This window comes from Rana temporaria, chromosome 13 (assembly GCF_905171775.1).
Source record: "Rana temporaria chromosome 13, aRanTem1.1, whole genome shotgun sequence".
NCBI lineage: Eukaryota > Metazoa > Chordata > Amphibia > Anura > Ranidae > Rana > Rana temporaria.
The window spans coordinates 95,468,058-95,481,027 of NC_053501.1; the positions used below are offsets into that span (position 1 = coordinate 95,468,058).

The 12,970-nt window shown below is 41.0% G+C and overlaps 1 protein-coding gene across 2 annotated transcripts in view; it reads left to right on the forward strand.

Moving 5' to 3' along the window:
- Positions 1-12,546, forward strand: part of LOC120920784 (SLAM family member 5-like) — a 135,713-nt gene extending 123,167 nt beyond the window's left edge. The window contains exons 7-8 of one of the 2 annotated variants that reach the window (XM_040333079.1): positions 2,598-2,713; positions 12,267-12,546. In XM_040333079.1, coding sequence (XP_040189013.1) covers positions 2,598-2,684 — 87 coding nt within the window. In that variant the 3' untranslated portion in view covers positions 2,685-2,713; positions 12,267-12,546. The remainder of the gene's footprint in view (positions 1-2,597; positions 2,714-12,266) is intronic. The other variant, XM_040333080.1, reaches the window with a different exon arrangement.
- Positions 12,547-12,970: the final 424 nt, after the last annotated feature.

The window sequence follows — 12,970 nt, forward strand, 5'->3', positions numbered from 1 at the left end:
GATCACTTCTGTGGTTTTTATTTTTTGCGCTATAAACAAAAATAGAGCGACAATTTTGAAAAAAAAATCAATATTCTTTACTTTTACTATAATAAATATCCCCCAAAAATATATATAACAAATTTCTTCCTCAGTTTAGGCCGATACGTATTCTTCTACATATTTTTGGTTAAAATAAAAAGTGTTGATTGGTTTGCGCAAAAGTTATAGGCCCAGATTCACAAAGCACTTACGCTGACGTATAACAAGATACGCCGACGTAAGTGCAAATGTGCGCCGTCGTATCTCTGCGCCGGACCCACAAACTAAGATGCGCCTAAAAACAGGCTTCATCCCGCTGACGTAACTTGCCTACACCGGCGTAGGGTGGGCGCACATTTAGGCTGGGCGCATGGTGGTGCTCCCATTGATTAGCCATTAAAATATGCAAATTAGGGAAATATGGCGATTCACAAACATACATGCGCCCGACGCAGTGCACGTAAGTTGTACGTCTGGCGTAAAGTTATTCCCCATAAAGGAGGTGTAACCCAGCAGCAGACATGAAAAGGTCTGCACCAGGGAACACAAGCCGGCGTATTTTACGTTGGACGTGTCTGGCTGGGTGTAGATTATGTTCACGCCGTACACAGTGATCAGGCGTAGTTTAGGCAGTTGTTCCGACGTGGTTGTGAGCATGCGCAGGGGGATGTGTCCACGTCTCGGCGCATGCGCAGTTCGTGATACGTATCTGTGTGGCGCTCGGCCCATCATTTGCATTGGGTCACGCCTCATTTGCATGGCTCATGCCCACTTCCACCTACGCCGGCGTACGCCTTCGAAACCCAGCACTGGCTTGGGAGCACTGGCTTGGTGAATTCCATGCTTGCTTCTCTGCGCTGCGTTGGCGTAGCGTACAATGTTTGCGCTACGGCGGCGTAATGTGCGCCCGCTCTCTGTGAATCTACCCAATAGTGTCTACAAAATAAGGGATAGATTTATGGAATTTTTATTATTATTTTTTCTTATACTAGTAATGGCAGCGATCTGCGATTTTTATTAGGGCTGCGACATTACGGCGGACTGTTCGGACACTTGACACTTTTAACACTATTTTGGGGCCATTGACATTTATATAGCGATCAGTGCTATAAATAACCACTGATTACTGTATACATGTCATTGTCAGGAAAGGGGTTAACAATAAGGGGTGATCAAGAGGTTAATTGTGTTACCTAGGAAGTGATTCTAACGGTGGGGGGATAGTACAGCCTGGGTGAGGAGAGCAATCGTTGTTCCTAAGCACTAGGAATAACAGATCGCTCTCCTCACCCCTGACAGAATGGAGATCTTTCTGTTAACATTAACAGATCCCCATTCTCTCCTCAGGCGCAATCGCAAGTAGCCACACACACAAGCTCCTATGTCACACAGCGGGCGTGCACATGCGCCCTATACTTGTTAAAGTGCCCACCCATAAAGCTACAGCGTTTTTCACAGGAGTGTCATTCTGCCGCAGTCAATTGGCGGGCGGTCGGCAAGCGATTAAATAGTAATATTATTATTATTTTTTTATGTTAGGGTGTTTAGTTATTTATTATTTATTTATTTATTTTATAAAACATATTTAATAAATTAATAATATTTATTTATTGTTAAAGTGTTTAATTGTTTATTATTATGTTATTTTATTCTTTTGAGGGTTAGTGGTTTTGGCTAGGCGTTTATAATTTCTTTTTTAGTACTTAGTATTCATGTATTGAATTTATTTATGAATTTTTTTATTTATTTGGGTATTTATTTTACATGTATTTATTCATGTATTATTATTATTATTATTATTATTATTATTATTATTATTATTATGATTAGTAGTATTAACACCCTAACCCTAACAAAAAAATAAAAAAAAATAACCCTAACCCCACCCCTAAAATGATATACCTACCAACAAATGATGCAACAGATGATAGTTTTCTCTATTGGCTAATAAAAAGAAACAGCAAAGCTCAAAAACGCTGTATAAAAAGATTCATAAAAAAAGAGCCAAAATCATGCTCAAAAACACGGGAAAAATGCTTAAAGCGGTTGTATACCCTTTTTTTAACTTTTACCTAGTAAGCCTATAATAAGGCTTACCTGTAGGTAAAAAAAATATCTCCTAACCTGTACAGTTTAGGAGATATACCCTTTGCATGCAGCCACTGACGGCATGCGCTCTGAATGCCCGGCTGAAGGTCCGGCAGAAGCTGCTAATGCTGGGTAGGTCTGGATGGTGCTCAAAGTGATAGTAACATTTAGGGCAGTATGGCCCATGGGCATTCATTCCTGGGTGCATACTGTCCTAAGCGTTCGTACCACACTTGGTGCACTGTCCAGCATAAAGTCAAAAGTTGCTTCCCCTTAGTGTCCGGCCTGTTCCATAATGATGAACTCCTCCTGCTTATATCTTGGGCTGTTCTTGCTTCCATGAACACTGCCGAATCTCTGGGTTGTGTATCATTCATGTACTAATGCAGCCGAGTGTCCTGAGAGCAATGTAATAAATTCTTCTCACGCCCCGCATTTGATGGCACCACCTAAGATTTTCACCTTTTTACTTTATTTTATTTTTACAGACATTTGCTTGGCACGAAAGAAACAACCATGTGAGTCCTCCCCCTCAAAAATTTAAAACTCTTTATACAAGCCTTCAAAGAAAATAGATGAGACGTTTCATGGATGTGAGTTTCAGGTTGGTGGGTCCTGTACTTCTTGGTCAATGATACACGCCCTATTTAATAGCTCCCAACTGTCCCTGATTTCGAGGAACTGGCAGGGGGTGTGGCAGGGGGCGTTGAAATTGAAAACTATTCGAATCGATTCAAATTCCGAATTTTTCCCCCCCGTTATTTCGGATTAGTTGAAATTCGGTACTATTTCAGAAATTTGAATACATCCAAATTTCGGAAAAACAAAAATTGGCCCGAATTTCAATTCGGAACGAAATGAACAGCACATGTCTAAGGCAATGTAGAGTGCTCTCTTTAGCGATCTTGGTGGGTATGGCATGGTTAATATTTGCCATGTCCCCTGATAGGAGCTGTGAATGTCTGCTCCTCTTCAGTATCTCTTTCCATAGCCAAGGTGGGCACAGAGAACCTCGCACTTACAGAAATCAGACAACAAATCTATGTGGGCTTCTAGTTTTCATATTAATAACCTCCCAACTTAAGAAACAGAGATAAAACTATATATAGGAAAATCCACCTCCTCACCATTTATTTGAGTAACTAAGGTGGGCACAGTGTACCTCTGATTTACAGCAATCCGAAAACAATCCATTGTGGGTGTCAAGTCTTAATATTACTAACCTCCCAATTTAAGAAACAGGCAAAATAAGAAAATGTATACGAAAATCCAACAATAAGTAATTTTTTTTTTAAGCTTTGGATGGCGTGAGGAATGATTAGAACCTCTGTAAAAAAAATCAAATTGCAGTCCAGAACTCCTGCTGGGGATAGTTCCCCCTGAACAGTGAGGAGAAATCTCAAAGTCGTGCCAGTATGAATGGTGTTCATTGAAAATCATGGAGAATGACTTACGATTGTCATACGATTGTGCAGGACAAAATTGTGAGACAAGTCGTATAAGTGTGAAAGGGGACTAAAGGAGACATATGTCATATAAAACACAAAAGAGGTTATAAATAGTGTTGAGCAGAATACGCCATATTCGATTTCGCGATATATCTCGAATATATAGTCGAATATTCGAGATATATTCGCTAAATTCGAATATTCGTGATATTTTATCGAAATGAAATGATTGCGAATTTTCGCTATTGCGAATGCGAAAATAATTGCGAATTTTCGACAAATGCTGTAGGAGCACTCTGATTGGCTCAGAATATTTGTGATATTTTACAATACAAAATAATTGCGAATATTCGGCAAATGCGGAAGGAGCACTCTGGCTCAGAATATTCTTGATATTTTACAATATAAAATAATTGCGAATTTTCGACAAATGCTGTAGGAGCACTCTGATTGGCTCAGAATATTCGTGATATTTTACAATACAAAATAATTGCGAATATTCGGCAAATGCGGAAGGAGCACTCTGGCTCAGAATATTCTTGATATTTTACAATACAAAATAATTGCGAATTTTCGACAAATGCTGTAGGAGCACTCTGATTGGCTCAGAATATTCTTGATATTTTACAATACAAAATAATTGTGAATATTCAGCAAATGCGGAAGGAGCACTCTGATTGGCTCAGAATATTCTTGATATTTTACAATACAAAATAATTGCGAATATTCGGCAAATGCGGAAGGAGCACTCTGATTGGCTCAGAATATTCTTGATATTTTACAATACAAAATAATTGCGAATATTCGGCAAATGCGGAAGGAGCACTCTGATTGGCTCAGAATATTCTTGATATTTTACAATACAAAATAATTGCGAATATTCGGCAAATGCGGAAGGAGCACTCTGATTGGCTCAGAATATTCGTGATATTTTACAATAGAAAATAAAAAGTGTTTTGCATTGGTGGTGATTCTTTACTCTATCCATCTGTCACAGCCGTTTGTCAATCAAACACCTTGAAGATTGAACACGTTCATGCTGCATGCTTTGGACTTTTTTTCACTTCACATATCAAAGACATTTTTATGAAAGATTATTTTTCTATTATTGGGACTATATTTCTTTATATATTTGTTTCACTGTGTATTTCACAAGTTATTTGCGCTTGCTTATTTTATAATTTGCCCACATGTCTTGTCACTAGACATATTTTTTATTCTTGTAGAGCGACTCCATTTTCTGTCTTGTATTAATTTATGTTGTATAACATTTTTGAGTTGCTGCTGTATTCTCCCCTTTTTTTAAGGTATGCGCAATTTTTTTCTTCTTACAAAAAAATAATAATATCAAACATACAAATATTCATAACAGAAACATACACAAATCCCCCCCTTTTGCATCAGAGACAATCAGAGTTCTCCTACCACAGTTATCGAAAATTCGCAATCATTTTCGCATTCGCATTAGCGAAAATTCGCAATTTTTTTTTTTTTATATTCGGCAACATAAAAGGATCGCCTCAGCTTAGCTACTCGGCCCAGGGTCTCTAATCATACCAGCAATGCTTTTAGACGTCGATAGGATGTGATCTGTTTTAAAAATAAAATTGAAAAAATGTGAATATTCGGAATTGCGAATATTCACAGCGAAATTCGAAATATATCGCGAATACTCGAATATGCTATATTCGAGCCGAATATTCGCAATACGAATATTCGTGAGCAACACTAGTTATAAAACATCATTACTCTATCCTCAAACAAAAAAAAAAATCCTGGATTGTGACTTCAAAAGATCAGAATAGCAAGGGCGTATTATCGGCCCACACCCAGCCAGCACAAATATAAATTAACTTTTTTACTTCCTGGGAACAATATAAACTTCCTGAATGTATGTAATCTTATCTGTTACACCCTTTGATATTTGGTTATATGATATGATGTTTAACTCGAGATGCACTAAAATTGAGGAACCAAAAAAAGGCAAATAACGTATATCCTTTATCTGTGTTTGCTTAGAAAAGATAAAAGGTCTTACCGTCTTTAGATGAATACCAGTAAAGTGAATCACTCTTTGGTTTCCACATATATTATCGCTCTGGATTTAGATGTGCGTCTGATGCTGCGTACACACGATCGTTTTTAAAAAATGTCATTTAAAATGATCGTGTGTGGGCTCCACATAATTTTTCGGGTTCTGAAAAACGACAAAAAAAATATTCGAACATGCTGCATTTTTAACGACGTTTTAAAGGATGTCGTTTTTCGGGTTGTAAAAAATGATCGTGTGTGGGCTAAAACGACGTTAAAAACCTGCGCATGCTCAGAAGCAAGTTATGAGACGAGAGCACTCGTTCTGGTAAAACTACCGTTCATAATGGAGTAAGCACAATCATCACGCTGTAACAGACAGAAAAGCGTGAATCGTCTTTTACTAACACGGAATCAGCTAAAAGCAGCCCAAAGGGTGGCGTCATCCGCATGGAACTTCCCCTTTATAGTGCCGTCGTACGTGTTGTACGTCACCGCGCATTGCTAGAGCATTTTTTTAAAATGATCTTGTGTAGGCAACGTCGTTTTAATGACGTTGTTTTTTTTCATTAAAGGTTAATATCCAAGTTATTGTCATAAAAAGTGTTTGGGGACCTGGGTCCTGCCCCAGGGGACATGTATCAATGCAAAAAAAGTTTTAAAAACTGAAGTTTTTTTTCGGGAGCAGTGATTTTTAATAATGCTTAAAGTGATACTTAAACAATAAAAGTTAAATATTCCTTTAAATTTCGTACCTGGGAGTGTCTATAGTATGCCTGTAAAGTAGCGCATGTTTCCTGTGCTTAGATAAGTCCCTGCACAAAATGACATTTCTAAATAAAAAAAGTAATTTAAATCGCGGCTATAATAAATTGTCGGGTCCCGAGAATACAGATAAAAGTCATTGAAAAAAAACAGCATGGGTTCTCCCCTTAAAAGTCCATTACCAGGCCTTTGGGTTCCTCCCAAAAATCCATACCAGACCCTTATCCGAGCACGCAACCTGGCAGGCCGCAGGAAAAGAGGGGGTGACGAGAGAGCGGCCCCCCTTCTGAACCGTACCAAACCACATGCCCTCAACATGGGGAGGATGTCCCCATGTTAATCGGGACAAGGGCCTCATCCCCACAACCCTTGCCTGGTGGTTGTGGGGGTCTGCGGGCAGGGGGCTTATCGGAATCTGGAAGCCCCCTTTAATAAAGTGGACCCCCAGCGATGTAATCCAGTCTGTCCAGCGTTGTAATCCATTCTCAATGTCCCATGGTGATCCATTCTCCAGCGATGCTCTCCACTCCAGCAAGGAACGAAGCGCGATCTTGCCTGCAAGGAGGTACCCGCCTAATGACGCACAAGCTGTTTGACAGTTCTTTTATAACCGAGGGTGGGGCCACCCGTGACGTGGATTGGTGACCCTGCCCCCTCTAAAGTGTCACAGGGGTTTTCCTTGACACGTCACCTTGAAAGGTTTTCGAATGTGACACAGGAGGGGGGGGGATTCCAAAAAGCGGAAGTTCCATTTTTGGGTAGAACTCCACTTTTACGTTCGTGGATCGTCGTAAATCGCTAATTTGCATACCCGATGCCGAAAACGACGCAAACTCCACCCAGCGGGCGCCGAAGTATTACACCTACGATCCGAAGGCGTACGAAGCCGTACGCCTGTCGGATCGAACCCAGAAGCCGTCGTATCTTGGTTTGAGGATTCAAACTAAAGATACGACGTGGGAAATTTGAAAGTACGCCGGCGTATCAGTAGATACGCCGGCGTACTTGCTCTGTGGATCTGGCCCTTAAAAGTGCACTTGAAAGTGTAGTCGCTATAAATATGATGGGTAGATCTGAAATGAGGGGAAGCTCTGATGATTTTATCATCCAATCATGTGCAAGCTAAAATGCTGTTTTTTACTTTCCTTGCATGTCCCCCTCGGATCTACAGCGACTGCACTTCCAAGTGCACTTTCAGTGTAATTTCAAGTGCACTTTGCACTTGTAGTTTGCACTGAAAGTGCAAAGTGGATTTGCCTTTTGTAAATAACCCCCAATATGTTTTACTTTTTGCTATAATAAATATCCCCCAAAAATATTTAAACATTTTTTTTCCCCTCAGTTTAGGCTGAGGCCTCGTACACACGAGGGGACATGTCCGATGAAAACGGTCCGCGGACCGTTTTCATCGGACATGTCCGCTCGGAGATTTCTGTCTGATGGTTGTACACACCATCAAACAGAAATCCGCGGGGACAGAATACGCGGTGACGTGGCCACGCCGTCGCAGCGTCATCGTCGCGGCGACGGCGTGGCCACGTCACCGCGTATTCTGTGCGCGACCCTGGAAGGTAAATGCTTCCACGCATGCGTCGAATCACTTCGACGCATGCGAGGGCTTTCGGCCGAGCGGACATGTCTGGTGAGTCGTACAGACGGACAGGCTTCCAGCGGACATGTTTCTTAGCATGCTAAGAAACATTTGTCCGCTGGAAACCTGTCCGATCCAGCGGAAAATTGTCCGGTTGGCCGTACACACGACCGAACATGTCCGCGGAAACTGGTCCGCCGGACCAGTTTCAGCGGACATGTTCAGTCGTGTGTACGAGGCCTGATACGTATTCTTCTACAAATTTTTGGTAAAAAAATCATAATAATCGTTTATTGATTGGTTTGCGCAAAAGTTATAGCGTCTACAAAATAGGAGATTTATGGTATTATTATTAATTTATTTTTACTAATAATGGCGCCGATCAGCCACTTTTGACGCCGTTTTTGGACCATTGTGATTTATACATCGATCAGTGCTATAAAAATGCAATGATTATGGTAAAAATGACACTGGCAGTGAAGGAGTTAACCAGTAGGGGCTGCTGAAAGGATTAGGTGTGTCCTAGGGATGTGTTCTAACTGTGGGGGGGGGCTACGTGTGACACGACACTGATTACCGCTCCCAATCACAGGGAGCTGTGATCAGTGTCCTGTCACTAGGCAGAATGGGGAAATGCTTGTTTATATCAACATTTCCCCATTCTTCCTCTCCGTGAGGCGATCGCGGGACTCCCGGCGGACATCGGGATCCGCGGGACCTGCAGTCACACTCACAGAGCTTGCGGTGGCACGCTTACGCCCACAATGCCGGATCTTAAAGGACAACGTACAGGTACGTTCATATGCCCAGCCGTGCCATTCTTCCGACGTACATCGGCGTGAGCCGGTCGGCAAGTGGTTAAAGACATGCAAAACTCAATTCAGATCAAGACAGATGACATTGTGGAGGCCCTCCATACCTTTTTGCCAGTGATATTGTCAATTATACAGAAGTCAATCCAGTAAAGGTCCAGGGCAGTTGGTGAGACTGGTGTTATACAATGCAAGTTAAAGGGGTTGTAAAGGAAAACATTTTTTTCCCTAAATAGCTTCCTTTACCTTAGTGCAGTCCTCCTTCACTTACCTCATCCTTCAATTTTACTTTTAAATGTCCTTATTTCTTCTGAGAAATCCTCACTTCCTGTTCTTCTGTCTGTAACTCCACACCGTAATGCAAGGCTTTCTTCCTGGTGTGAAGAAAGCCTCTTGAGGGGGGAGGGGGCGAGCAGGCAAGTCAGGACACTCTCTACTTTGCAGATAGAGAAAGGAACTGTGTGTTAGTGGGCGTCCTGACACTCCTGCTCGCCCTCTCCCACCTCAAGAGGCTTTCTCCACACCAGGAAGAAAGCCTCGCATTACGGTGTGTGTAGTTACAGACAGAAGAACAGGAAGTGAGGATTTCTCAGAAGAAATAAGGACATTTAAAAGCAAAATGGAAGGATGAGGTAAGTGAAGGAGGACTGAACTATGGTAAAGGAAGCTATTTAGGGGGGGGGGGGGAAATCCTTTACAACCCCTTTAATAACAATAGACATTTCTTTCTGCTCTGTAGCCTCCATCTTGACATTAAGGCAGATTTCTTTTGGTTTATTGTTTTGTATAATTTAGACTTATGTTTTTTTATAAGCAATGTTCTTGTTTTGTATAAAGCTTGAACTCATGATGTTAAGTTTGTTTATTAAACATTATAAAGCTAGACTTCATGAAATCAGAGATGTTTTTGTATATTGGCAAGGTCACCGTCACACAATATTATCAGCTTACACATGTAGTAAAGGTAAAGAGATAAAAATAGTAAAACAAATCATTTCAAATCTACATTTGCACAGCAAAGGCAAAAGGACATAGATGTTTTAGGTGGATTCCAGCAATGTAAATCACTCTTTAAATCCCATATTCATGTAGCACCTTCTAATGTGCTAGTAGTATTTGAGTAGGCAAAACATATTCTGGCCCTGGGCTAAGTCTAATGCCGCGTACACACGACCGTTTTTCATGACGTGAAAAATGCTATTTTTTTAAATGGTAATTAAAAACGACCGTGTGTAGGCTCCAGAGCATTTTTCTCGACGTGAAAAATGGGCATTAAAAATTTAGAACATGCTCTAATTTTTCTCGTCGGTTTTCACGTTGTCTTTTTTTCACGTCGTGAAAAACGGTCATGTGTAGGCTTTAACGACGGGAAAAAAACACGAATGCTCAGAAGCAAGTTATGAGAGCACTAGTTCTGGTAAAACTAGCGTTTGTAATGGAGATGGCACATTCGTCACACTGTAACAGACTGAAAAGCGTGAATCGTCTCTCACCAAACATTTACTAACGCAAAAGCAGCCCAAAGGGTGGCGCCATCTGAATGGAACTTCCCCTTTATAGTGCCGTCGTACGTGTTGTACGTCACCACGCTTTGCTCGAGCATTTTTTTTCACGATTGTGTGTATGCAAGGCAGGCTTGACCAGAATCATGTCGAGAAAAACTTAGTTTTTTCTAGGACATTAAAAACGGTCATGTGTATTAGTCATGAAATCTGGGTCAGGGTTTACTTGAGTTCAGGGCTGGATAACTCATGCAGGCAGGTCTCTGGTGCCTACCCCTGGTTCTGGAAAGTTGAAGAACATTCTTGAAACTAGAGGGCGGAGGCTAGGAGGGTTGACCTGCATACTCAGGGGAGCTTGGCCAATCCCCAGGCCGTGGGCCTGGCAGGGGGTTAAGCCAGCCCTTAAGTATGGATGAATCATGCTGGCAAGGGGAGGTTGGTGGAAGATGGAAATGTCCCAAGAAGGACCTTCTGAGTAGTGGAGCTGGGACCAGATCCACAGAGGATGGGGATACATTCCTGCAAGCAATTACCTTTAGTTTGTGCTACTTTCCAGAAGGGCTTAGAGCCCTTAGTCTGTAATGGACTCTTGCTATTGACCTCTCCAGGACTTTGAGTTTGTACAGAAGGAAGCAGTTCAGGATTTTTGTACAGAGAGAAAGGAAGATTGTCCCCAAGTTTTGCTGTGCTCATTATCTGCTGGGCATCCCATAAGTCCCCTCACCCTATCCAAGTTGTTATCACCTTAAAAATATGTAGATAGAGAGAGGAAGGAGCTATATTGAACTTTGATGGCACCATATATTAACTGGTATTAAACAGTCAAGTTTAGAAAAATTACAATTGTAATTTCTCTAAACTTGACTGTTTAATACCAGTTAATATATGGTACCATCAAAGTCCAAATACAGCCTCTTCCTCTCTCTATCTAAATATTGATGGGACGAAAGGTACCACAAATAATCGTTTCTATACTTATGGCACTTCTGTATGACCTAACAAAATATAACTAAAACCAGTTACAGGACTGACTTCTTGTGTCTGGCTGCAAGTGGAGAAATGCGTGTTGCCTAGCTGTGCAGTAATAGGAAACTCGGTTACCAACAGCCAGGGCCGCCAACCGGCAGGGTACAGGCAATACACCTGTAAGGGGCCCGGATGGCAACCCCCCTTTTATTGTATTTATTTTCTATAAATAAAAAAATATATATTTTTTTATTTTTTATTAAAGGGCCCAGATGTCCCCAGGGCCCTGGATGGCAACCCCCCCTTTTTTTGTGTGTATATATATATATATATATATATATATATATATATATATATATATATATATATATATATATTTTTATATAAATGTATTAAAATATATATATATATATATATATATATATTTTTTTTTTTTTTTTTTTTTAAAGGGCCCAGAGGTCCCCAGGGGCTCGGGTGGCAACCCCCCTTTTTTTGTCTAAAAAAATGTTTATATATATATATATATATATATATATATATATATATATTTTTTTTTTTTATTAAAGGGCCCAGAGGTCCCCAGGGGCCCGGGTGGCAACCCACGTTTTGTTTAATATAAAAAAATATAATAATTTTCTCAATTAGTGGCGGGACCCCCCCCCCCCCCCCCCGGCGGCAGTAAGTTTTAGGCGGCAGCACAGCCCCCTCCCCCCCGGTTCTCTACTCCAGGGGGCCCATGCTTGAAGCTGTGTAAGGGTCCCCATAATTCATGAAGGCGGCCCTGCCAACACTACAATTAATATATTTCTCCAAAGGATTCCAGGAGCAATAACTCTCCCCCAGGACTCTTAACTATATCTACTTGTAGAGGTCGATACAGTGCAGGGACGATTGTGATATCATTGGGCTACGCAACCCACTCACCTATGTAACCTCCATCTTGATAATGTTTTGTTAGTATGTATTTTTACTTTATTTTATTAAAACAATGTTCTTTATTGGTATTAAGTTAATGAAATTAAATGTATTTGTTTATTAATAGCTAAAAGGTTGAAGTTTGAAGATGACGAGCCTCCAAATTCAAGGGACAGGTCGCATTTGTGAAGAAGAAGGCCATCTTGGATTTTCCAGCATGAAGGATTTTGACAACTGTAAAAGCGTAATATTGAAGAAAAGTGTGTTAGGGCAATTAATAAGGTGATGGACTTTGTTTAATCAGGTACATCAGATATCGTTCTTTTCCTTGAGCGGTCCTGTTAACGATAACAGTGGTCTCCGCGGCGGATTCGCCGTGAGATCACCGTTATCGGCGGTGGGAGAGGGCTCCCGCTGCTCTCCCGTGCCCTCCGCTGCTTACTGGAGTCGTCGGCAGCGGCGGAGGCAATCGGGTCCTCTCTCCTGCTTGCTGTGGATGCGAGTGAGGGCAAGATGGCCCCCACCCGTCCCCATAGCATAGCACTTCCGCCCATGCTTCTTAAAGCAATATTTTCTTGTTGTCATTTTTTCAAATGAAAAATTTTTTTTTTTTGCATGTAAGTCTAAATATGAGATCTGAGGTCTTTTTGACCCCAGATCTCATATTTAAGAGGGCCTGCCATGCTTTTTTCTATTACAAGGGATGTTTACATTCCTTGTAATAGGAATAAAAGTGATCCATTTTTTTTTTTCAGTGTAAAAATTAATAAAATAAATAAAAATAAATAAGAAAACAACATCTTTTTTTTAAAGCGCCCCGTCCCGACGAGC